General features: G+C 39.4%; 1 protein-coding gene across 3 annotated transcripts in view; it reads right to left on the bottom strand.

Annotated features, from left to right (window-relative positions):
* The window catches only part of ADARB2 (adenosine deaminase RNA specific B2 (inactive)), a 287,416-nt gene extending 262,021 nt beyond the window's left edge, over window positions 1-25,395 (bottom strand). For all 3 annotated transcript variants that reach the window (XM_015853321.3, XM_015853322.3, XM_032442988.2), the window contains exon 1: window positions 25,249-25,395. In XM_015853321.3, coding sequence (XP_015708807.2) covers window positions 25,249-25,348 — 100 coding nt within the window. In that variant the 5' untranslated portion in view covers window positions 25,349-25,395. The remainder of the gene's footprint in view (window positions 1-25,248) is intronic.
* Between the last annotated feature and the right edge of the window lie 246 nt (window positions 25,396-25,641).

Raw genomic sequence — 25,641 nt, 5'->3', positions numbered from 1 at the left:
TTCCTTCATCTAAAGACAGAAGGAAAATTGGCAGTTCATGCCACTGTGAGTTGAACTACATTTTCTGATTTGTTTCATTGTGACTGCAGCATCTTGTTGGTTAAGGCTCAGTATAAATATCTGGGCTGGGTTCTTTTTGGTTTTGATCTTCTGTCCCATATTTTTATTATTATTTCTAATGATGCTTGCCTTCAAGGATGCCTGCATTTTAAGGAGACACACAACTGCATAGAATCATAGTATGGGTGAGTTTGGAATGGATATTTAGCCACACACAGCTGCATAGAATCACAGTATAGGTGAGGTTGGAATGGACATTTAGGCCCATCTGGTTCAGTAACAGTTCCAGCAGGGACACCTGGAGCAGGGTGCCCAGGTCCACTTACAGGCAACTTTGAAAGATCTCTAAAGAAGACACTTCACAGCGTCTCCTTACAAACTGCTCCAGTGCTTCATCACCTGCACAGCACAGATGTGCTTCCTGGTGTTCACCAAGAACATGTCGTATTCCAGATTGCGCCCATTTCTTCTTGTCCTGGCACTTGGCACCACTGACAAGAACCTGGCTCCATCCTTTTTGTACCCTCCTTTCAGGCATTTGTATATACTGATGAAATCTCCCTAGGCCTTCTCTAGGCTGAACAGTCCCAGCTTTCTTATCTGCTCCTCATAGAAGTACTCCTATTCTTTAACTGTGTTTGTTGAACTCTTTCCAGTATGACCATATATCTCTTGTACTGGTGAGCCTAGAACTGGACGCGGTATTCCAGATGTAGTCTCACCGTGTTTAAGTAGATGAGGAAACTAGAAGCTCTGAATGCATAAGGTCTCATATAAACCTATCAGGGTCACTGGGAGTAAAACACTGTTTAAAAATTAAGACTGCAACAACAATGAATCTGTATTGTGACATCAGGGGGGCTGGAACTACATGATCCTTGAAGACCCTTCCAACCCGGGTCATTCTGTGATTCTGTGATCAGATTTTTATTTATTTATTTATTTATTCTGGTGTAACCAAAGGTGTCTGGGAGAAGGGCAGGGAGAAGGAAAAGACTAAATGAAACTATGACTAAATGAACTAGACTGGATGAACATATCCTACCAACTTTACCAGTACAAGCTTGAAATGCTCATGTTGAAATTTTAGCATTTACAGCTCTGAATTTATACTGCAAAGGCATGTATATATCATGCAAAAAATAATGGTTCAGATAGTGCTGCTGAAACAAAGCTCTACATGGCCCATCAAACTGCTGGGAATTCATCTGTGATCTGCCTTCCTGGAGTAAATCGTAATGTTAATATATAACTTTGTGTATCCTTTAAGATCAGAATGTGCAAGCTGTACACTGATTGGCACCTCTGTGGTATTAAATGACATGAATCTCCTAGAAATCATGATATATCTTGTTTTGTGGGGAATGGCTCACTCTCTAAGCTGAGATCAGGTTAAGAAGAGTCATTTGGGAGTCAACTGAATTCTCTGTTTCTGAGAAGAAACAAAGAAAAACAAAATAGAAAACATAATGTGCATCTGTATGTGAAATAATTCTTTCCAAAGTGACAGCAAGCATGGGGGACTTTATTTCAGAATTGAATTCAGAGAAGTTTTAAAATAGAATGCCATATTGAGGGGTAAAGTTAAAATGATTTGTTTCAATGATTGTCAAAAAGAGCAAATATTCTACAGTACTACTAATCAACTCTAATGCACTCATTACTTCAGAGGTTCTGCTCTTTCACCTTTTTTTGCTAAAAGTCTACTCACCTTCTTATTCACCCAAAATTCTGTTGGCTTTCGGTACATCATTTTTCTCTGATTGTGGTGCAGATTTTATATTCATGAATGATGTATGTAGCAGCTTCAGTGGTCAGACCCAACCTTCAATCATGAGTCCACTTGAATATTGCATCTAAACGTAGATGTCCTAATGTTTTACAGGCCCATTGAGTTAAACAGCACAACTCTACTTTGTCTAGGTCCACTTGAGCCACTTCAAGTTTTCTAGCCTGTTTGCCTGCTCATTGTTGCAGTGTCATTAGAGAAACAGTTCTTGGGCATGTTCCACTTAATAGATTATGACCTACTGAAATAACTCGTGCTTCCTATTTTCTGTTAATTATACGACTTTCTGTTGCTACTAAAGCATTTTACTTGGGGACAAAAAAGAGATGAGATATCCTCAATTCAGAATGCAGAGAGGAATTTGTTTAACTTTGGCAAATGTAAAAGAATGGGATTTTTGTTTTTTGTTTTCCATTTAATTTAGGAAATCATTTAGCTAAGCCTTAGATAAGCTGTACCAAAAGTACTCCATCTTCACATGGTTTCAGAATCTGAGGCGAGCCCTGAAATTAAGAATATAAAAATGGTAATAACTCTTCAGTTTCTTTGCCTGTTAGTGGATATTATTACTTGAAGGAATGAAGGATACAGCAGTAGAAAAGATTCCCTTGTCCCACAGCTATTCCAGTTACAAGATGGGACAAGACACAACCTGTACAGAATGACAGGGAGACTGTGCACAAGACAAGAAGAGTTTAAGATAAACATTCAAAAAATGATGTAAAAATAGATCCAATACAAGAAATGAATTTTAACATGAACTAGCTTGAGGTACAGGTTAAATTGGTCTTTTTCATGTATTAAGAAGAGTCTGAAAGAAAGACCGTGGTTTAAGGTGTAGGTTATGGAGGAAATCTATATATCTTTGTGTGAAACAGAACAAGGTTTTCACCATTATTGAAGTGTTTTGAAAGATTTTTATTCTTTCAGAAAAAATATGAAAGCATAGTCTGTCTTAACCAAAAGCTGAAAAGCAAATAAAAAGAATCCCAGTTCCTTCTCCTATCATCTATGAATTTCCAAAGCTCTGTAGGAGAAATACTAAAGAACAGAGTTTCTTAGCTGTGAGAATAATTCTAACTCCATAAAAAAAAAAAAAAAAAAAAAAAAAAGTAGAAGCAAAATGAAAAAGAACCCAGACAGATTTAATGTGTCTGTGTTTACGTACTCCTTTTATTTCCTTCACTAAACACCTGTTTAAAAACAGATAATGTGCTAATAACAACAGATAGAATAACGTTCTCCCTATCTTTTATAATAACCATCCAGCATCCCTTGTTCTACATCTTATACCCTGAGACAGATGCCTAGCTAACAAAGCAGACAGCAGTTATACCCATAAGTACATTGTAGCTAAAACAGCACAGGACAGGACAGAGCCAGACCATGGTAGTCACTAGTAGTTAATAACCTCCCTGAGAGTTAAATGGGAATTATGACAGAATTGCACAAAGCTCATAGTTAGAATTTTCTGAGCATTTAATAGCTCACCTGGAGATAAAGAAGTATTCAATATTTTTCTTTCCATGTGCCAGTTCATTTGTACATTAGTCTTAACGCAAACAGGAATTTCAAAATCATGGTGCTAGCTGATGATACTTAATAGCTTGTACAGGTGCATTCCAGTGACCTAGGGCTTTGCTTGTGTATTTTTTGTTTGTTTGCTGCAATTATGTTTTTACCCTTTTATCTTTTCCTAAAATCTTTCCTGATATTTTGTTCCAGTAATGCTTAACCAGCCACTAGCTTTTGTTAGTAAAGCTAAAATGAATGACATTAATGTGAACAGCATGAAATATTGACCTACTTTATTAAATGAAGGAATAGGCCCTATAGGTCTGTTAGGTTGTCCAATTTACTGTTCCACTTAAAATTACTGATATTTCCTTACCATGATCTGTATATACAGGTTATGCTTAACTCTGTTTGAAAGCAACACAAATGCAATGCACAGTATGTTCTTATTCACTCCCTGTTCTGAATTACCAGCAATTCAAGAAATAGCTAAAATTGATGGTTCCAAAAATTGGAAAAGGAAAGAAAAAATGGTACAAGGTGACAGATCATCATCTTGACACAATTAAATGCTACCCATGAAGCCAGTATGACCCAATGGCATTTTTAAAAGAAAGAACTATCCTCAGGCATTTTTCTGCTCAGGTAATTTTGCATGTTTCTCCTCTTCCTTGCTCTGTCCAATTTTAAAGGTCCAATCCTGATGGAATTGCTGAGTAGTCTATCATTGGTTTTAGCAGAACAGAAATGCTCTTTGCACCTCACTAAGGTTTGCCGAGCATTGCAGAATTAGGTCAAATAATTAGTTGCTGTCAGACAAGATCAAATGTCAAAGAAGTAGCCTTTGAAAGTTCACCTGCAGGTGACTCAGCTTCCTCTATGCCTAAAAATGCCATTTAGTAACGTTGCTTTTTCTTTTACAATAGCAATATGCCCAAAATCAGATCAGGACCACACAGTTTCAGAAATATTTTACTGGTCTTTAAAAAGCTCACAGTATGTGGACATTATAAATAATAATGAGGAAGGTTTTCTCTCTGTCCCCATGGACTCCACGTAGAAGGGATGCAAGCAGATTGCCAGAGTCGCAAAAATGACAGCAGCAGAGCCAAAAATCAGATCAAGGGTTCTCAAATTGAACAAGATCATCTTTCTAATGAGTTTTACAAGCAAACAAGACAAACACAGGACTACCCTACCAAAACTCCTATGTTTCTCCATGTGAAATTTAACAGCATAATGACAAAGAGTTACTCAGAAAAATCTACCCTAAAGTGTCCAGTTTGGGGTACTAAGGAAAATCAGTGCTAACCACCTCCAGCTCTATATCCTGAAGGAAAAAAAAACCACAAAAAACAACCAAGCTAGTGTTCACAGATTATTATTTTTTAATAGCTCTGGCCTTGAAGTAGCAGCTCCCATTCCCAGTAATATAGGGAAAGAGGAAGGCAGAAACGTATCAATCACTCAACAAAGAGTCTTGTCAAAGAGTGGGCATTTTTCATTTGTTGCATTTTCTTCACTGCAGCTGCCCACGTACAGACTATCAAGAGAAATCTCAGGTGTCCATCAGAATATTTTTGTACTCTCTCCACCGTTAGTGCTCAAGCTTAATTTGTTTGTCAAGTACTTATTTGGAATTAGGAAAATGGGGGAGAACAGGAAGGAATGTGCTTGTTTCGTTGCAATGCTCTCCATCTCCCTACTTTCAGTCAGCTTGCAAATATTTACATCAGACCTGCTGGATTCCTGCGTCTTTTAGGATACTTTGTAATTAATTCAGTTTCAATATCCTCCTCATTTCCATACTTTTCAAATGTCATTTCATCTCTTTTGATCTGCTTCCACTTCTTTACTCCCTTCTCCCTTTTTCCCTTCATGCTCTTTTTGAATTTTGAAATGGTTTTTATTGGTTGATAGAGGCATTTGAAATGCTTTCAGAGGCTGGGCCTTAGAAACACAGGAGAGCAGACTGCTTAATCACATTTCTCACCTAGAACCTGTATAATAAGGGTGATACATAGGGTGTGAGGCTGCAGAGATACTCATGAAGACGAGCTAATGGACCTTGGCCAGCCTTAATTAGAGTTTCTAAGCCAACTCTTTTCCTCCTCTGGCCATGAGTGTGTCAGCCTATCAGTTTTAAAACAGCTGCCAACCTCTTTGGACTAGTTTATCTTCATCTTTCCTATTTTGCGTGTTGACAGGGAACCAAAGGAGAGTTACTTAGCAGCAAAGGGTCTCTGCTTTTCAGAGCAAATACTGCTCTCCACAGAGCCTGATTCTGCCCAAGGTTTGGTCAAGCATGCACATGAGCTGCTGCATTCCCAACACCTTAACTGTCTACCACTTAAAAGAAAATTTACTGTCCTACTATAATGTCTCTAAGCAGTCACTTCAATCAATCCATTCCAGATGTGCTGGCCCCAACATGAATTACATTTTTGTCAGAGGGGGTGGGGTGAAACAACCTCTTTTCCTGTTTCGAATGAGTTCAGGAAGGTTTATCAATTGTATGTTTGTTTCCTGGTGGAAAGCTTCCAACCAGCTGTGCAACATGTAAATCAGAAAGTGCCTTCTTAATAACAAAGGCTTGTTCAAAGCAGGATGGGCTGATAAAATTGCTTTCTGCCCACGGATAAAGGACTCAATTTTTGGTAGGCAAAAAAAATGTAAATATTTCTCTCCCTCTTTTGTTCTTTCTCAGCCAAAAGCATTTAAAGGGAGCCATCTGTTTCCTTGCCACATAAAGAAAAAATTAGGGTTACTGGGCTCCTTGCTCATTCATCTGATTTTGCCTGGAGTGAAATGTTGGAGAACTTTTCTCATTCAGGGGAAGGTTTCAGTTCTGCCACTGGCTACAGTAAGGCTGCTGTTATATCCACCCTGAGGCTTGTTTGTCCCAGGGTTTTTATTTCAGCTAGATTTGCAAAAGAGTTCACACAATTCTAGTACAAAATGGATGGGATTTCCTCTTCTAAGTTTATTAACTTCATCTGTTTCTCTCCATTAAAAGGGAAAAATCTCTCTCATCCTCTTGCCCTCTCCACAGCCCCAGAGAAAGTCGCAATTGTACCATTAAGCCTTGAGTGCTTTGCATATGCAAACACAAACACAGTGCTTACAGGAAAGATCTTTGCTATCCATATGTTCATCTCCTTCCCTTTACCTAAACCAGACGATTACCTCAGCAGCTCAGCTGTGTTATTGAGACATTTCAGCGTGAAATTTGTTTTTCCTCACTGAACTTTAAGCGGAATTTCAAGTGCCAAGTCTCCAAAGCCAAGTGGGGCTATTAAGAGATAATTACTAATTATGCTAATTTGAGAAGTTGTGCTATTTCTTTCCCTGGTCATTTTATCTGCAGCTCTCCTGAGAGAACAGTCCCCATTCAATGTTAATAACCTTTTCCTGCTAAGCATTCAATGGAGGACAGTGTGTCCTAAACCTAGGAATATTTTACAGTTAATCTAGATATGTGGCTGTAAATTGGAAAGAGAAGCAAGTTGCACTAATGCTAATGACTTGCTTTATTAACTTTTTGCAGTGGCAGAAATATCTGATTCCTCTCCATTCATATATTGATACAGCCTTTTGGTGATGGTTTTATTTGAAATAAAAGAGTCCTTGGTGATTTGAAGTATTCAGTATACCAATGATATTTCTCACAGATCATTCTCTAATCTTATCTTTTCCAAACTCCCAGAATGGCAGATTAAAACAAAGAACAGATATGATTTGCATTTTCTAAATGTCTCATTTATTTTTGTGTTATTCATGTCAAAGTACAAAACATCTTTCCCACATTTTATACATGGCTTTATTTTTCTTTTTCAAGCAAACAGTTATTGAGTTGGTCACAACTGTATGTGCAACATACTGCCAGAATAATTGTTTTTATCCTCATTTTAAGTAAAATAATAACATGAAGTTTTATTTGATATATAATTCCATCCCTGCTGTATGGCAAAACATACATAATTCACCAAATCATAGAATCATATAATGGCCTGGGTTGAAAAAGACCTCAAATATTATCTAGTTTCATGAACATGAGGAAACCTTGGTTGCTCACATAGGGTGGCAAAGGGCAGCTCCTGCCATGCTGCCTTAAGCCATTATCCCACCTTGGTGTGTCAAAGCAGCCCCTGGGAATAAGGGATGCAGGGACACACTCTACTTAGTTGTTAGTATAGTTTGAACACCATAAATATTCTATTGGGGACAGTGACATCTGAAAGCAGACGACAAAAAAAGTCACAAGTGTACAGTTGCAGCCAGGAAAGGCAAGGTACAGCATGCAGCTACAAGATGCCTCTGCCCACAGCATCAGTACTAATGAGAACTGTTGCTGTCTTTCCGCAGTAAATAAACTCCTGTCCTCACTCAAGTTCATCATTTAGCTTGATACTTTGCTAAATTTTGCTCCAGCAGGGTTTTTTAATGAGTTCTACCAAACTCCTTTCTTCAAAGCCATCAGCACTGATCCAGTTCTTGGTGCTTCCTCCAAAGGCCAAACACTGTCCTTGGTGCATGTCAGGATTCCCAGAAATAAAGTTTTGGTTGATCTTACCACCTTGAATATTAGCTTTATGTGCTTTGGTGAGCAAGTCATGCAAGTACATCACTGGTTTCTGCCTCATGCTGACCACTGAAGACAACAGGGCATAAATATCTACAGATACCCATGGGTAGCTCAAGAGGAGATGGCAGAAAACAAGAAAAGACCTAAATTTATTTTAGAGCAATTTTGGACTATGCTGTATACATTTATTTAACATCTCTCTCTATATATATGTTTATTTTATTTTATTTTATTTTATTTTATTTTATTTTATTTTATTTTATTTTATTTTATTTTATTTCTGATTTGCAGCATATACAATCAAGCAAAGATCCCTTTCCCACAACCAAATTAAAAATGAAGAACAAGTGACAGGAAAATAAAGCATAGCATCTCATCCTTTTTGTTTTTCACTGTTTTTAAACTGCATTTAGGCCTAAAACCAGTGGATGGATTTTATAAAAAGCAAAGGATGTAAATATTCAATATCTTGGGTAACATCTTTTTCTGGAAATTTTAACACCCTGCCCTTGGTACACCCAGCATAGCTGTGGGAGGACTGTGCTTCAATGAGATGTGAATTGGGACCTAAAAATATGTACTAGTAATAAAGGAAAAGTTAATTTTAACTTTCAGCACTACTAATTTAAAAACAGAACTTCCTTTATTAGAAATCTATTTTGCAGGTGTGAGAACCTGCCCCCAAACCCTATATGAACACTAGGCTTAACACATATCCTCCTTGCTGATAGGGCTGGGAGCACCAGCAGGCCACTTTGCCCCAATCATACCACCAGAAGACAGAGGGTAAACACAGCTGCAGGGCTCTCCAGCTAGCAACACATCTGTAATCACTCCATGTGCAAGTTCTTCTGGGAGATTAGCTGTATTTGCTCTATCTCATGACTGCCTCAACATTTCAGCAGCACATCTCTCCCAAGCACCATCAACACTTGAGACATTATGGGGTCTAAAGAAATGTTCTGTTGCCCTCAAATTTAGCCTGACTGAGTTGCATCTGTCAACATCTCCTTTCTGATCCACTGCTGCCCAAAGACAGTTGACACACCATGTCACAGAGTTATCTAGATCAATGTATGTCTGTGACAGGGGGCAGTAGGCCCGTGGGCCCTCCAGCCCCCAAAAATGGGAAGAGAAAAAGGGAAAGGGTAGGGAGATGGGAGCTGGGCTCAAGGAAACAAACAGAACAGCATCAATGATCTAAGGAGGAAAACTTATTTTACTAACTATGATATCAGAATGCAAGATAATACAATACAAACTAATTGAAACTGAGGCTAATAAATCAAGTAAAATAAGAGAGAGAAAAGCCTACTTTGAAACTGAAGGTGTACAGCTTGGAAGCACACCTACACCCACTGCCAGGTAGTGAGAGAGCAAAAACAAGAGTAACTTCCGTGATGTATTTTCCTCTTTGACTGCAAGGTCCGCTGGGATGTGTGGTTTTTCTTCTCCATGCTCCATATTATGTCATGATGTGGAATACCACTAGCAAAAATTACAAAACCATGACACACCAGAGGACTGGGATGCCATCCAGAGGAACCTAAACAGACTTGAGCAGTGGGCTGAGGTGAACCTTATGTGATCTAAATGCAAGATCTTGCACCTGGGTCAAGGCAAACCTTATTATTAACACAAGCTAGGGGATTAAAGGATTGAGTGCAGTCCTGCTGAAAAAGATCTGGGGGTACTGATGGATGGGAAGCTGAACATGAGCCATCAGTGTGCCCTTGTAGCCCAGAAAGCCATCTGGACTGCATCAAATGAAATGTGGCCAGCAGATCAAGGGAAGTGATCCTTTCTCTCTGCGCTGGTGAGGCCTCACCTGGAGTACTGCATCCAGATGTGGAGTTCTCAGTACAGGAGGCACATAGACCTTTTGAAACATGTCCAGAGGAAAGAGCCAAAAATGATTCAAGGGATGGAACACTTCTCCTGTGAGGACAGGTTGAGAGAAGACTCCGAGGTGACCTAATAGCAGCCTTTTCAAAGCTAAAGGGAAGCTTCGGGAAAGAAGAGGACAGACTCTTTAGCAGGGTCTGTGGTGATAGAACAAAGGAAAATGTCTTCAGGATCAAAGAGTATAGATTTAGGTTAGATATAAGAAAAAGTCTTTTACAGTGAGGGTAGTGAGGCACGGGAGCAGGTTGCCTAGAGATGTGGTTGATGCCCTGTCCCTGGACACTTTCAAGTTGAGGCTGGATCAGGCCCTGGGCAATCTTATCTAACTGTGCATGTCCCTGTTCATTGCAGGGGAGTTGTTCTAGATGGCCACTAAAGGTCCCTTCCAACTCTAACAATTCTATGATTCTATGACAGCAGCTGAGAGGACCAACCACCATAGCAGAGGCTGAGAAATGTGTATTGGGAACTATGAGGCTGTAAGTGATTAAATATCTGAAAGTGAGGAGATCTCTACAAAAACAAACAGCAAACAGAGGCAATCAGGAGAGAAATGTGCCGTATCTCCAGAAAGGTATGCTGGAATATTTCAAATTAGTTCTTCCTGGAGAATGAAACGAGTGCTAGAGACAATCTTAAAATGCTTCATGGGCTCCATTGGTCACAGACACACTTGTTCTGTGCTCTTTGGGAAGCCAGCGAATTTGAATCACATCTCCAGAAAGGTACCTCACATTTCTCATTCTAGTTGAGATGAAGCTCTACGTACATGCTTTTTTCTTATTCATGTTAGAAAATATTCTTTTTCAATATAGTTACCCAAAAGCTCATAGGTAATCACATAGGGTTGTGAAAGGAAAAAAAGTTTTTAAATCAGATGCTGTTTTCTTTCTTAAATTTATATTATATCTATAGAATCATAGAATCACAGAATGGTGTGGGTTGGAAGGGACCCCAAGGATCATCAAGTTTCAACCCCTCTGTCACAGAGTCAGGGCCACCAACATACAGATCTGGCACTAGACCAGGTTGCCCAGGGCTCCATCCAACCTGGCCTTGAACACCTCCAGGGATGGGGCATCCACAGCCGGTCTGGGCAGCCTGTGCCAGAACCTCGCCACTCCCTCTGTGGAGATCTTCCCTCTGACATCTAACCTAAACCTTCCCTCCTTGAGCTTAAAACCATTCCCCCTTGTGCTATCTCCATCTATCCAAGTAAAGTTGATTCCCTTCCTCTTTATAATCACCTTTTAAATACTGTAAGGCTGCAATGAGGTCTTCTCTCAGCATTCTCTTCTACAGGATAAATAAGCCCAGCTCCCTCAGACAGGAGAGGTGCCCCAGACCACCGATCATCTTTGTGGCCCTCCTCTGGACCCACACCAATAGCTCCACACCTTTCCTTTATTGGGGATCCCAGACCTGGATGGCATACTCCAGATGGGGCCTCACGAGGCAAAGTAGAGAGGGACAGTCAACATCCTGACCCTGCTGGCCATCCCTTATCTGACGGAGAACAAAGCTTTCAGACATACAGACTGATTTTTGGACAGTGTTGGGTGGAGTTGGTGGTTGGGCTTGGTGATCTTTGTGGGTGCCTTGCCTCAGGATATTCTATGATTCTATGATGAGGACAGCCTCGGTATCTCTCTTTGGCTCAGTTTGGGCTGAAGAGAATGAAGATCTTTGGATTGAGAAGTCCACCTGGGCATTAGATGCAGTAGAAAGTAAACAAGCAATTGCTGCATAAGTTGTGTGACACTCAGAAACAGCTAGTTCCTTCTAGAAAAATACATCTTGTTTGTGCTGCTAGCTGTTGCTTGACAGGTAGACTGGGACAGTAGGTGGGAGGAGCAAAGAAATATTTTAGCCTTCACTATTCTATCTGGAAAACCATTATTATTATACTTCACTATTCTGTCCTGAAAAATACTGCCTTGGACAAATTTATCCTCTGCTATTCCTTCATTCTGTGCTTTCATGGTTTCATGCTTGAAATAGATAATGACAAATGGGTATTTATCCCCCTTCAATCTCTTGATATGTTGACCCCATCTGCTTGAAAAAATATGCATAGGGCAGAAGTAATGGAGAAAAGTGCTTCCTGCACAAGCTCTGAGCATTGGACTTCACAAGGAAATCTGGACAAAGAGTTGAGGGAAGTTCAGGTATGAACAACTGAGGAGGACAGATCTTCTCTGCCACCGTAAGTTCTGAAGCCTGTAGTCTCATAATTAAGGACACAAGTTTCAGCTTTGTTGCCATTGCCCTCTGTCCCCTTGGGTGTGTTACCTGAATCACCAGCTTCTGCCAAGCCCATCCTCCTCGGATACAGTGCTTCCCCTGGGATGTCCAGCTCTGCAACTGCTGCAGGCAAAGCTACAGGTACACATACAGGTCCTGCCATGTGATTTTTTGAAAACCATAGATTTTGGCATTCTAATGTTCTTGGAAAATGTCCGATTTGTTTACTTTACACACATATATAAATATATGCATGTTTTTGTCCCACACATCTGTAAAGAAAATTTGAGATTATAAGCAAATGAAATCTCTGCAAGATAATTGATTTGTCATTCTATTCTTCTAGTTGCAATATCCTCAAGTTAATCTTTGGAAAAATAAAAATAAAAATGGACATTTGAAGTTCCCAAACCTACAAAGAAACATAAGTGGTGGGTTCTCTGACTCTACATTATTTCCCATCAGCCTATGTGATGTGATTTAATTGCAGGTTAAGAGCCAAGATAACAGAGAGTTAACATTTCATCCTTAGAAAAACCCGCTCACAATTAAGAATAAACAATAATCATGGTAGTTACACAAAGCAAAGAGATGAACTGCAAGGGAGACGTTCAATCTTGTCTTTTCAGCTAAGGTTATAAATGATCTGAGCATATGAGAACGATTCAGAGTCTGAATCAGAGGGGCTGCTAATTAATCGGTTATAACGGCATAGGGGATTACAATGCATAATTAAAACACACAGAAAACAACAGAGACAAAGGAGAATGGACAAGAGAGTGTGGAAACACTACAGAGTCAGCAGAGGAACACCTGTGTGCTAAAGTTATGCTAAAGAAAAAGCAAATAAAGAAGTAACAGTGAACCAAACGAATTCCTGGAAATTTGGCCCAATATTTATTAAAAACTAGCAGTTTGATTCAAGATCTGTATGAATCTTAGGACAAAGCTTCCATCAAGCTCAGCCCTTCATATGAATATGCATGTAAGTTAATGTACGCATTGCTGGAGCACATATTGGCACATTAATATGCATAGTACTAGTGTCTGTGTTTAAGTATATAAATAGAAATTGAATATAAACATATGCATTCATGGCTTTGAAGATTCATTAGTAGCAGGATAGTGTAGAGAAATTATTACCATTTTTTACATGATGTTTAAGTCAAATACCGAAATGCTACAGTCACTTACTAACGAGGCATTCAACAGATGGGGAGTCTAGACTGATAACTCGGGTGTTATGCAAATGTATTTTTAAACATCCTGTAATGTTAAATTCTGTTGCTGTAATGCAGTAAGTAAATAAACTGCTTTCCTGAATGTGCAATTTTGCATGTTTGCTTTCTTTTAGAAATTCTAATTTGGCAGTGATTTATTGCTGTCAGTTCCAGCTGTCATGACCCTAACCCATATAAAAAGTTACCACTGAGATCAATGAAGATAGTGTAACCACCCATGGGAGAATGGCCACCCATGGGATGAAGGTCCCTGTAAGCAGTAGGGCCCAGTCCTGTGAAAAAGAGGGATTCCCACGTGACAAAGCAGGATCAGGCTCCTATTCTCTTCATCTTGACTCTGCTCTCAATCTTTCTTTCTTTTCTAGTGGAAACAAAAAAGGAAATGGTGCTTTTGATCGCAAATTCACAACAAGCAGTGTTGATGCATGCATATTTTCTGTATTACCTACTCAACAAAAATTAAACGATAACCTTAATGTACATAATAAATGACAATGATCTTTGTAAAAGTGAAGACAGAAAACATTTTTCCTATCTCCTTTTACTGTTTTGGAAAATGAACACAATAAAATCATATCCCTTTAGAAATACCGCTGCATACTATTTGTGAAATTTTAAGCTATATCGTTTAGGCAGCATTTATCTGTGTGGTTCACTGCTTGCCCTAAGAGACATTTATTTGTTCAAAGTATGAACTTATTCTAGATTTAAAATGGTAAAAGCAAACTAATGTAAAAACATAATGAAATCACCTTGCAATCTGCTTACATTCTCACTTTTTATACAACCCCCCCTTCATAAAAATAATCCTCCAAATTTCTCTGAGATTATTCCAACAAATCCCATGCCCATCAAATCCTAAAACATGTTCCACCTGCTAGTGAAACTATCACAGTAATTGTCTGGGCTTTTATCTAATGAATATGCACTAAAGCAGTCAAAACAAAATTCTACAATCTACATTACGGGGAAAAGTTTCTGAAACAAGCTGTTGCAGGGAAAATTATGTAATATACTGTCAACATTCAGCAGAAACAAGCTGTTAGGCAGGACTGAAAGACTCCAGGTTCCCACACTCAGTCATGGCCTGTGTTGCTGTTACCCTCATGTCATGATTTTGGTCACTGATGTATTGATGATGTCCCGTCTCACGCCTGAGCCTCATGCATATGCCTGGACTGTGCTGGTGAACACAGACTCATAGATTGTCCCGAGTTGGAAGGGATCCATAAGGATCATAAGGGATCACTGATGAGTCTCTTTTTCACTGTGCAAGTTTCAGTGAATTATCTGCACCTGTTCTCCAATGCAGACATTCATGGATATCTGCTGAAGCGCAGAGCAATTGCAGATGGAATTTCATGTGTTGTTGCAGGCTGCATGCAGATACTTGCCTCACACCAGCATTCACAATAAAGCCCAGGGCCCAGGGCAAATCAACAGAAATCAAACAAGTTAGGACTGAGATTAACAAACCACTGCTTCCACCCTACAGTTTACAAACATTGCTTTTGCTACCATTGTGATTAGAAAATTAATCTTAGCCCTACATCTTGATTTTTCGCTATCTCCCATTTTTGTCTAAACAGCATGGGCAGCAGCTTTACATGCCAGTGTCACAGAAACAATTATTCAGACCAGCAAGCACTAGGATCAATTTAGATGAGGTAAAACAGACTTAGACCTTAAGTAATATCTTTCAACAGTCATGTGCATTAGAAACTTCATATGTGGAATTTTTTTAGGCAAATAATAAGAGCTTCTTGTTTCTTTTCTGATTCCACAGAAAATTTAAGCATATGTGTATCTGTATGCAGGTCTTGTTACTCACTCATTACTGCTTTTCTGAGCATGATGGCCTGACTGAGGAAGTGATTTTGCCACATGCTACCTCAGAAACCTTTTGTGAGATATTAGTCTGATCCAATCACCAATCAGTCATGGACATTAATTTCTATAATTTGTATGAATAAAGTGAGGATACACGTGAAGAGATAATGGCAAGAGGTGGAGATGTTTCAGTAAAAAGTGAAAGATTCTTGATAGTGGTTTGGAGTTTTATGAGGCAAAGTTAAAGTAACATTGCATGGGGAATAGATTTTTTTTTACTAAAAATTGTTTTAACTTTTAGAATTACTTTTCTAGATTCAGAAAATGAGGCTTTTTGCTTTTTATTCGTCTTTTTTTAAAGAAACATAGAATTATCTGCCATATTTTAGTCAAAGACTTACCTTATGATTAAATGGTACAGTCAATTTACAGTGGCCTCAGCTTAAATGAAAAAATCTCCTGGTCTTCCAAGGAGGATGTGCATTTACCAAATTGATGAACTACACTACAGGTACTGTAATTACGATTTTTAGTGGAAATAAAGGCTATGAAATTTAGATCATATTTATGAAAAATACATTCCCATGCATTTGTTTATATCCAAAAATAAGGTAAAAAGTGGAAAAAAAAATATCAAAAAATAAAGTAAAAGCCAGGGAGAAGTCAAGTGAACAACCCTGCAGGCTTGTGGTGGCAGGGATAACTGTCTGCCCATTAGCCCCATAGGGTGGCTATGTGTGGAGTCGGACCTTGGCAAAGCAAAGTCCCACTGTGGCAGTGTTGAGCGATGTGGTGCCATAATGTGTGCATTTGAGTGGCTCTAGGCAATGAAAGTCCTTGCTGGTGAGGGTGAGTTGGGGTTATCCAACGGGAAGGGCAAAAATTAGTTCAATGTGTCTTGCGTCATGAAAAACTAAACTTACTTAAGAACTGACCTTCAGGAAAACTTTTGTCTGTGTTTTCCAACCTTGAGCCATTTTAGCAGTGTATCAACTGCTTATAATTGTACCTATGCTGGCAAATCTAAAAAGTAGCGTCCTGTTAAGCTGCATCTAATACAAATCACACCGCTCAACTGCCAAGGGCTGTTTCATTTTAGACTAAGCAAAATCCGTGTACATTTTTTTTAAACTCACCCCATTTATTCTTTGACACCTAATAACTACCTTGTGGGAACTGGGATTCTGTTGTGTTGTACTACCTTTTTTTCTACCTTACAGCTTACACTTCATATGTTAACATGCAGGAACTGAAAAATTCTTCTTTTTTAAAAAAAAACGAACATGTAGAACTAAAGTATTATAGTCAAGGTAGAAGTTATCCCAGTAACACTTGCTTTTAACTTGTTCTGAAAACTAGAAATGCTTTAAATTCATGCTTGAACACTGTATATTCCCACTTCCTGTCTGCGTACAAAATCTAAAGCATTTGTACAATGAAACTTTTGATTCTTAAAAAAAAAAAAAAAAGATCATCAAATGATTTGTGCTTGTGGATTTCAGCTGAGGGTACAGCGCTGGGTAAAGCAAACCTTTGCCATACATCTGCAAAAGCTGTTTTTTGTGAATGTGGTTTGAAAACGAGCCAAATATCTCGATTTTAGAACTAACAGATTTTACAGACGTGCATCAGATGCTTTAGCATAAATAAATGATAAACACAGATCAATCAATGCTCTTTGCAGCAGTTGCAGCTGGAGGAGACCTGCTGTCAGTGATAGCAGAGAACTGCCTCTCTTTGTACTGCATCTTTAAAACTCCTCCATCCACGAGCAACAAGAGCTGAGCTCCAATTTAATTACTATCTGCGCTGCTCAAGAATGGAAGCAACCCAGACCTCTGCAGCTCTGCCCCTCACAGCCCAAAATTGCCATTCATGTGAACACATAAACAGCAATTCATGATTGGCATGAGAGAGGCAAGATTACAGCCTGGAAATCAGCTAATGAACGTTAATTAAAGTTAAATATTGCCAAAGGATCCATAGGCATTTTTGCCTGGCATTGTGTGCCATATCTGCTGGCATGGATGTGACAAAGAGCACCAGCTCAAGGTGGCTTCTGTTTGCAGCTATGACAGTTTTTCCAAGGAAATCAGCTGGAGAATGATCATCACAAAAGCAAACTTCAGAGCAAATCCGCCTTTTTTGATGAAGGTTTGGGGTTTCCTGACATGAATATTACAGGCTCCTGCACAAGTGTCTCTGTCTTTGCCATTCTGAATTACTCAGCTACTCAGAAGACATATGTACAAAAATAGAACATAGCAATATCCCGAAAAATCTGGATTATAAAGGATTTCTCTTGCTTACTTATTTTGCAATTAAAAAAAAAACAATCTTGTACTTGTTACACAGCTGTGTCTGTGATTTGTCTACAAGACTCTTGGTATTACACAGATGGAGATAATACAGAAATCATACGAGAATGTTTACATGTATGCCTATGTATTCAAAACTGCGAATTCACACAGCATGAATGTATGGGTGGATCTGCACAAATATTCACATGCTAGAAATGGATTTTATCTTTACATCCCTGAACAAAATTATTCAGCTTAATATAAAAATTCCTAAAGAAAATATTTTTGTGGGATTCTACAGGCTTTGAGATACATTACGTAACAGAACATGGTGTTTAAAATACTCATTGTTTAGACACAGACAGAGAAGGCTACAAGTGTCCCTATTTTGTACAAAAGTTTCGGCACAAATACACATATGTATAGCAGCACAGTTCTGCCTCCCAGTCATGTGGAGGAGTTTCAATTATAATTTTACTGGAAGCAAGGGCAGAGCATCAGGCCTTACACAAAGGCAAGCATTATTAGAGTTGGCCATCATTTTGTTAAACCCTGCTATTTAAGGAACAAGTAGCCATTGCATATGATAGGATGCAGGCAGTCGCATAAAATTAGTTGTGTGTAAATATCTCTCCATGGAGATGGCGATAAAATGTCTGTCAAATACTACTTATTTCACCCTACACCTCTCAGCAACACTGACTCTTCATGCCGATGTTTCATTAGCAGGCAGAGTAAGGTGACTCTGCTGATAAATTTGTGCACCTCCTAAGGCTGATGTAAAAATGGGGAAAAAAATATGAAAAGCACCATTTCCCAAGAAGTACTTTGCTGAGATCTGCTTATTTCTCACTGCTTCCCAAAATGAATGTGAAGCACCGCTGCCACATATGTGGTAGGTGTCAGACAGCACTCATATGTGGCATGGCTGCACCATGGGATGTGACGGTTGGTACAGCTCCATCCCACGCCAGCATAAAGACAGCCACTGTCTGTAGGAGCCATCTCCCATGCACAGCATTCATCTTGCAGCAGTGCGCTCACAGTCACGTCAGTAACTGGCTTTCTTCTGCTTAACAAATCATCGTGTGGTTACACGGCTCGTCAGTATCCCACTGCTTTGTTCCTTTTTCCCGGGGAATAAGAAGGAGGGAGGGATATTAATATTTGTCATCCTTCTAAACTCTCCATGCCATCAAGGAGATTGGGAATTTTGGTCTGTCTTTATGTACAGAGAGATGAGTTGTAACAGAAAGGGGAAGAACTGAGCAAGTCATCAGGAAAAGCAAGGAAATAGATCTCTCCAGAAGTGCCCTGCAGTATTGGAAGGAACAAAGGCGGCTGCTTAGTGCCAACCCAGTAGTGGACACAATGGAATAAACCATCTACAAAACCACATTTCCCCTTAGTCCATGTCAGTAACTTCCTGAATAAGAAGATTCAGAACTCGTATTAAAAAGCAAACTAACAAATCCTTTCTGATACATCCAAAATAAAGCCCAAAATTTCATTCACTGAAGTGAGCAGCAAACTTTTTATATTTATTCTCAGCTGAGCTAATCAAGTGCCTCCTCTCCTTACACAAAGGTAAGTTTTGTTTTTTCATACCTGAAGCAGTGAGTCCCACTTGCCAGCTATGTGCTGTCTCAGAAGAAAGTCGTTTTCTCCTTTGAAATGTGCTGAAATTCAGCTTCCTTAAAGGCTTTTGTCTTGGTAAAAAAAAATAAATCAGGAATAAATCAGAGTAGCCAGTTTACTTTATTTGTAATCTTTCCGTCATTAATATGGTTTTGCTGTTTTCCTTCTTATGTTTATCTCCAAAGTAAACAATACAAATCTCATCAATTTTCTTCTGCTTAAGTTTTACACGTCTCTAATCCCTTTGCCATATGCCTCTGAATCCTCAATGTTTCTAGTATACATTTTTGAGCCAGAACAGCCAGATGAGGCAGAAAGCACTCTGCAAGAATATACCTTTCATTCGCTAATGACACCATAACATCCTCAATATTAGCCACCCTGTTCTTCACGCATCCTGCCCTGCTCTGTGCTTCCCTCATTACCACACTTTGGCTAGCAGAGATTTCCATCAAACCATCCACAGCAACAACCAGCCCTTCATCTCAAGCAGACGCTGTTAACTCAGAGCCCCAAAATATGCCTTCATATTTCAAATCCATTTTAAGAAGCAAGAAATCTGAGACCAACTGAACAACAATGATAACACTGTCCATTTAAATGCTTTCTGTTCAGGCATTAAATTTGGTTATTTTATGACTCAGGGAGGGCTGCCTATTAGTATGAGCTGACAAGCTGTTTCTACCAGTTAACATAGTGGTCTTTGTAATATATTACATAACGCAACATGATGTTAGAACACCTCTGGGTTGGCTGCTTCGTTTAAAATTCATGCACCAGGAAACAAAAGTCAGAGAAGAAATGTAAGCACTGCTGGAACTTACATGATTTGCAGGCAAACCAGGCAGTTTTACACACAAATAAATGTCAAGTTCATCACAAATGCCTTGAGAATAAACTATCTACTGATGCATATCAGCTTTTTTGTCTGGATAACTAATAGTTTACATGGGAAAAAAGCGGTAAACTGCCTGAAAGGTTGTAGAGATAGTTAGCAGTGAACATGAGGATCAATTCAGGTTCATTACTACTTGCAAAACCTAGGCAATATTGGACAGCAGTAATTCAAAAGTAGTACAATCAATGGAGATCAGACAGATATTCTAACGCTTGCCTTTTTAATGCAACTCGCTAACCTGAAGAGAATTGAAAGAACCTAAGAAAATGTTTCCATGGACCTTTGGTACCTCTGATATTTCACAAGGCAATTTCATGTGACCTTTAATTTTTAGTGCGGGGTTTTCCATTTGAAGGGTAGCTCTTCATACAGGGCTGCCATTAAGTATTTTCAAAACTCTGTTAATATCTCTTAAACAGGAAATTGTAAGCAAAGCTGTAAAGAATCGCCTTATGGGAGAATTTCACTATCCAAATCACAGAGAAGCTACAAAATTTTAAGGCACGTTGAAGCAATTTTCGACACTATATACATTGCCACTACCTTTCAGTGCCTGTGCATCATTACTGAAGAAAGAAAACCTTTGACTAAATTTCTGTGTTCAAAAAGGCAAAAATGGCTATAATTGTGGCTGTTCGTTTACAGTCTGGTCAACATTTGTGTTACTGCTTTTTCTGCTTACATAGTTAACTATTGGAGGTAAAGTCAAAATATTTTGTTCTGTCTAAAAGTAAAACGCACCATTTTATTGTTCTCACTCTTATGTGCTGTTGCTAGGAAGATACAGCTGTGCTACAACCTAATTGTCTGCTATTTAGGTATGGACTCATGAATCCCATATTTTTATTCTAAATTTAAGTTCAGTCATTGTAGCTAATGTCCTTGATGCTATCTCAAATTGCTGTCATTACACGGATCACTAGAAATTGGAGGTAATAGTAAAAAAGAAAAGAAAAAAGAAAGGTACCAAATTAGATGATGGATAAAGGTTTAATCAATTTAATTTTATCACTAAATCCAGTCCCTTCCTCTCAAGCTGCCAGGGAATGAGATAAGCGGAACACATCTTGAAGCACGACACAATCCTGTTGTGGGGAAAGAGTTGTGTCCCTGAACCTCGCTGAGATGAAACACTCTCATTTATTACTTTGGCACTGCAGGATGATGAAGAACCAAGCTGGTTTCCTCCCTCTGTCCTCAGCACACTCTTTCTATTTCATTAATTTTTCATGAAATTTCGTTTCACAATCGTTTTGTCTCCCTCATGTTCTTGCTGCCCTTACTTAGTTTATTCTGTCCATTTTTATCTCAGATCACATTTTATCATAAACAACCCCTGACAAAGCTTTCCACCTCAAAAGGGATATGTGATTCCCTCTCATTCTCTATAATTAATTTTAATTGCTACTATAATAAGGTATTGCAAATGAGGTGGCTTACTTGTGGTTTTACACTGGAAAATAACTAAGAAGTTATTATATATCCTCAGTCATCCATTTCATATTTAGTTTCTCTGTGTTGATTTCTAAGAAGTTAATGGAAGCTGCCAAAGTGTGCCTTTTCAGTGTTATCAATGAATGACAACTCTGCTTTTGTTTGGTCCACTTTTAATCATTTATCTCAGAAAGCAAGCTTGCTTTTCAAAATCTGTACCGCAGGCTATCAGATCTGCACAGAACATGGGGAGGCCGCTGCACTGAATTCTGCCAATACTCTCCCATGTTTCAAAACCTTGGAGAAAACACCATAAGAACCCACATATCCAGCAAATTTCTCTAAAGACCTAAAATTTGGAATGGATTTCATTAAATCATTAGTCAGAGTTTTTTTTAACTTCTGGTCATTTCATACACATATATCAAAACGAAAAGAAAAAAAAAAGAGAGAAAAGCATAAAATATCAATTTCTGCTTTTGCACAAAATTAGCCTGTGGATATTTTGGCAATCAGCTGCATTTATTTTTCATTAGGTCTTTGAGAAATTAAGAAGTTTATTTCCTACTCAGAGTTAAATATTTATTTTCTAAATGACAAAATATTCACCCCTCCCCACCCCCCCTTGTAGTAATTTCACAAAAGCTGTGAATATCCAACCGTTTAAGTGTTTTTAACAGACTTTCTGCAAGCAGTGTAAAACTGAATGGAATCTCTGAGCAAATATATGCTTGGAATGTGATATCCAGTGGACATTTAATGTTAATGCTTCAAGGCAAGATATTTATACTCAGTAGTTTGCTGGATTTCGTGTACCTAAAAATTAGGTGCATGAAAATTAATTACCAGGCTATGTTTTTGTACACTGGAATCACACTCAGTGTCTTCAATTCACAATTTGCATATATGGAAATTCTCTCTCTGTGTTTCCCAGCACAGCACATGAGTTCTATTGTTTTGTGTTGCTCTTTGTTGGTTTTTTAGCATAAATACACACAGACACTTAGCTATTCAAAGAATGTTGTTTGTTCTCCTTGCTTGAACTTGCTTTCTGCCCCCAAGAAACTCCTAAAGCAGAGCATCCAGGTTTACAGAGAATGAAGCAAATTTCTAAAACAGAAAAACTAACTTATAATTCACACCGAGGACAAAAACATGACTAAAACCATGAAAAATAAATTAGAAGAGGAAAAATAATGCTATTAAATAGAGAATAATATCTACTACTGCCATGCGTTTCTAGATGTTGCGTATAATGTCTCAATTTTTTTTTAAAGTACAGAATGTATATAATCTGTATATATATATATGTGTAATGTGCTTATTAAAATTGTATAAGTAATATGTAGAGCTCACCTCCTTTAGGAGTGGAGGTGTGAGAGGAAATTTCACTTCTTTACTCTGAAACTGCTCCATTTAAACATAAAACAAGAACAATTTCTTTGTATACATGTGTCCAGAGGTATCTGTGTCTGTCTAAATATATGTGTGTACTTACACATTTTAAAGCATCATTTAGAAGTATTCTTGCTATAAGTACAAAAATAGGTACTGGAGAACTGTTAAAGGCAAGTGCTTTAGTTGTAACTCTATTAAAGGATTTTTCTCACAATCTATTAAATAATCAGAGCTGCAGAATAGTGCAGCCCCTATTAATTGCAGTGAAGATGTAGTAATTGGTGAGCCTAATAAACATTTTCTTGATGAACCTCCAGGAGAGCTAGTTGTTAAACAACACCTTTGCACTAGATAGCATCAAAAAAAGACATAGGAATATATGATGAATAAATGAGATTTCATAATAGTCAGAACTGATTGGTTTTATACTGGACATGCCACAAGTTAGAGAAATTTTGCCAGCATAAATTCACAGGAATGTGTATTTCCTTTTTGTTTAAGAATACACACGGTGGTTATATATGAAAGAAAAACAAAATAACACAAAAACATGCATTTCTCCCTATAGCAAGTATAGTAACTACCTGGTTGTAAAGTGCTTACAGCAGTATGTTTGAAAGAATAAGAAGACAAACTCTTCACATGCACATTCACATTGAGAGTGGTCAGCGAAACACTTTCTAGAATGCCAGTGGCATCCAGCTGTTTGTTCTGCAAATAGCTGCCATTTACTAAGTTATTATTTAGCAAGTTTGTCATTTATTTTGTGCAGTTTTGGTTTTTTTTTAAAGACATTCAACTTCCACCTTATTTTAGCAGAAAAAAGCAATAAACAAAGCAGCAGAAAAACAGTATTACTAAAAGACCCCCATTTCTGTCTGTTCCTTACAAAGAAAATCAACACTTATGATTTTCTGTCATAACAAAGCACTCCACTGTGTGGATTACTGGCCACATTTTTCTCTTGGCCAAGCACAGGGTAGTTAAGACTAGGCTAAGTTTGTAAACCCCCAGAAAAGTTGCTTTTCTCAAACGTTTACAAACATAAAGAAGTCCACAAAGAGCAACTTATGTATAAGCAGATTTAAAGACATGAGTGTGGGAGCTCTCCCTTTGCTTCATATTTTAATATTTGCACTGTAACAGGGTAAAACACTCTTTATCACCGGATGTGACAGCATGCTAAAGATGAGGAGCAGCAAGTCAAGACTACACAATTACCAGAAGCATGAATGCTTCTGCAGGTCTGCTGTTCTCACTTGTGCTCAGGTCACTGTTTGTTAGCATGATTATGAACATAGTGTTCAAAGTCAAAGTTGAAATAGTGGCAGTTGTGCACTGGAGTCCGGAATTCAGCATCTGGCCCATTTTCACTTGTTATCACACAAAACCTGCTTCAACATTTCTAAAAAGTTATCCAGTAACATGATTATTGGCTTTAACACACGCCAATAATTAAAAGAGTGTTAGCTAATGTGCTCTATAAGTTCCTAAAATCAGAAGAAAAAAATAATGTAGCTATAGTATCAGCTTCAGTTGACAAGCTTAAACTTGTGTCAGCCCCTTGTAACTGTGACAGGGAACAGGTTGGGGATTTTTACTGCTCAGATAAATAGTAGGAGTTAGCATTGCAGTATCCAAATGTTTTGCAACTGGCACTGTTTCCTGTATCCTTTCATATTACTGTAGTGTTCACAGTCTGCTAACTTTGACTTTTTCAGGCGAAACATCAGAACTCAGTAGTGTGTCATCCTCTCTACAGGAGAAAACAGGACAGCCATCAGAAGAGCTTTTATCTAGGGCATATTCCCTGTTTGCGGTGACATCCTGTAGCTTTACTTTTCTTGCTCATGACAATTAGTACTTCCCTAGCAAAGGTTTTTCACTGGGGGTAGCAGAACAGTACCAAAAATAGCTAAACTTGGTGGACTTTATCTAAAAAAGGAAAGGAAAAAAAAAAAAATAAATAGAGAGAGCTTTGGGGTCACCACCTACAGCCGAGAGGCTCCGCACCACTTCGTGCTCCACACGGGTATGTCCTGCCGGGTGGAGCGGGGACACCGCGGGACGCTGGGGAGCCGGGGACAGCACCCGGGACAGCTCCGCCTCGCCAGCATCGCTGCGGGTTTCAGCCGCGGCCCCGAACAAAGAGAAGGGAGAACCGATAGGGCGGGGGAGCGGAGGTCCCTCTGGTCCCCGTTTCGCCCTGCGGGGCAATAAGGCACAGCCTCCCCTGCGCGGCCGTCGGGGCCGGTGCCGGCGGGCGCCATCCAGAGTCGAGAAGAGCAGAAGCAGCCGGGGCGTGCGGCAGCGTGCGGGCGGGAGCCGGGCAGAGGGAGGCGTGGGGTGGGGAGGGAAAGGAGAGCGGGGGAAATAAAAGGAAAAAGAAAAAGAAACAAAATTCCTCTTACCTTTCCTCTTCGACCTCCTCCTCCTCCTCCTCTTGGACTTGCATTTCAGCTGCCCGCTTGGCCCTCCCGACGCCCTGCTGCCGCCGAGGACGGATGTCATGCTCGTACCTGAGAGCAAAAGCACCGCGCCGCGATGCTCTTCTCGCCGACTTTCCTCTCTTTCTGGAGGCGGCTTTTATAGCGCACAGGGGAGGGCCGCTCGCTCGGCGCTGCCCGGCGTGGGGTCGCGCCTCCGCCCCGACGGGCCGGGCCCGGCCGTGCGGTCCTCGGGGGCGGGGGTGGCTGCCGCAGCTCCTCCGGCCCCGTGCCCACTTTTGTTACCTCTGTGACTTTCTCGGCCCCGGCCGCTTTGAAGGGAGAGCGCGAGGAGTGAAGGAGGGGGTGCGGAGCCGA

This window comes from Coturnix japonica, chromosome 2 (genome assembly GCF_054131305.1).
Source record: "Coturnix japonica strain WE chromosome 2, WE-NBRP24, whole genome shotgun sequence".
NCBI classification, from domain to species: Eukaryota; Metazoa; Chordata; class Aves; order Galliformes; family Phasianidae; genus Coturnix; species Coturnix japonica.
Note: the sequence above shows the minus strand (reverse complement) of the source record. Positions and strands in the feature narration are given on the sequence as shown.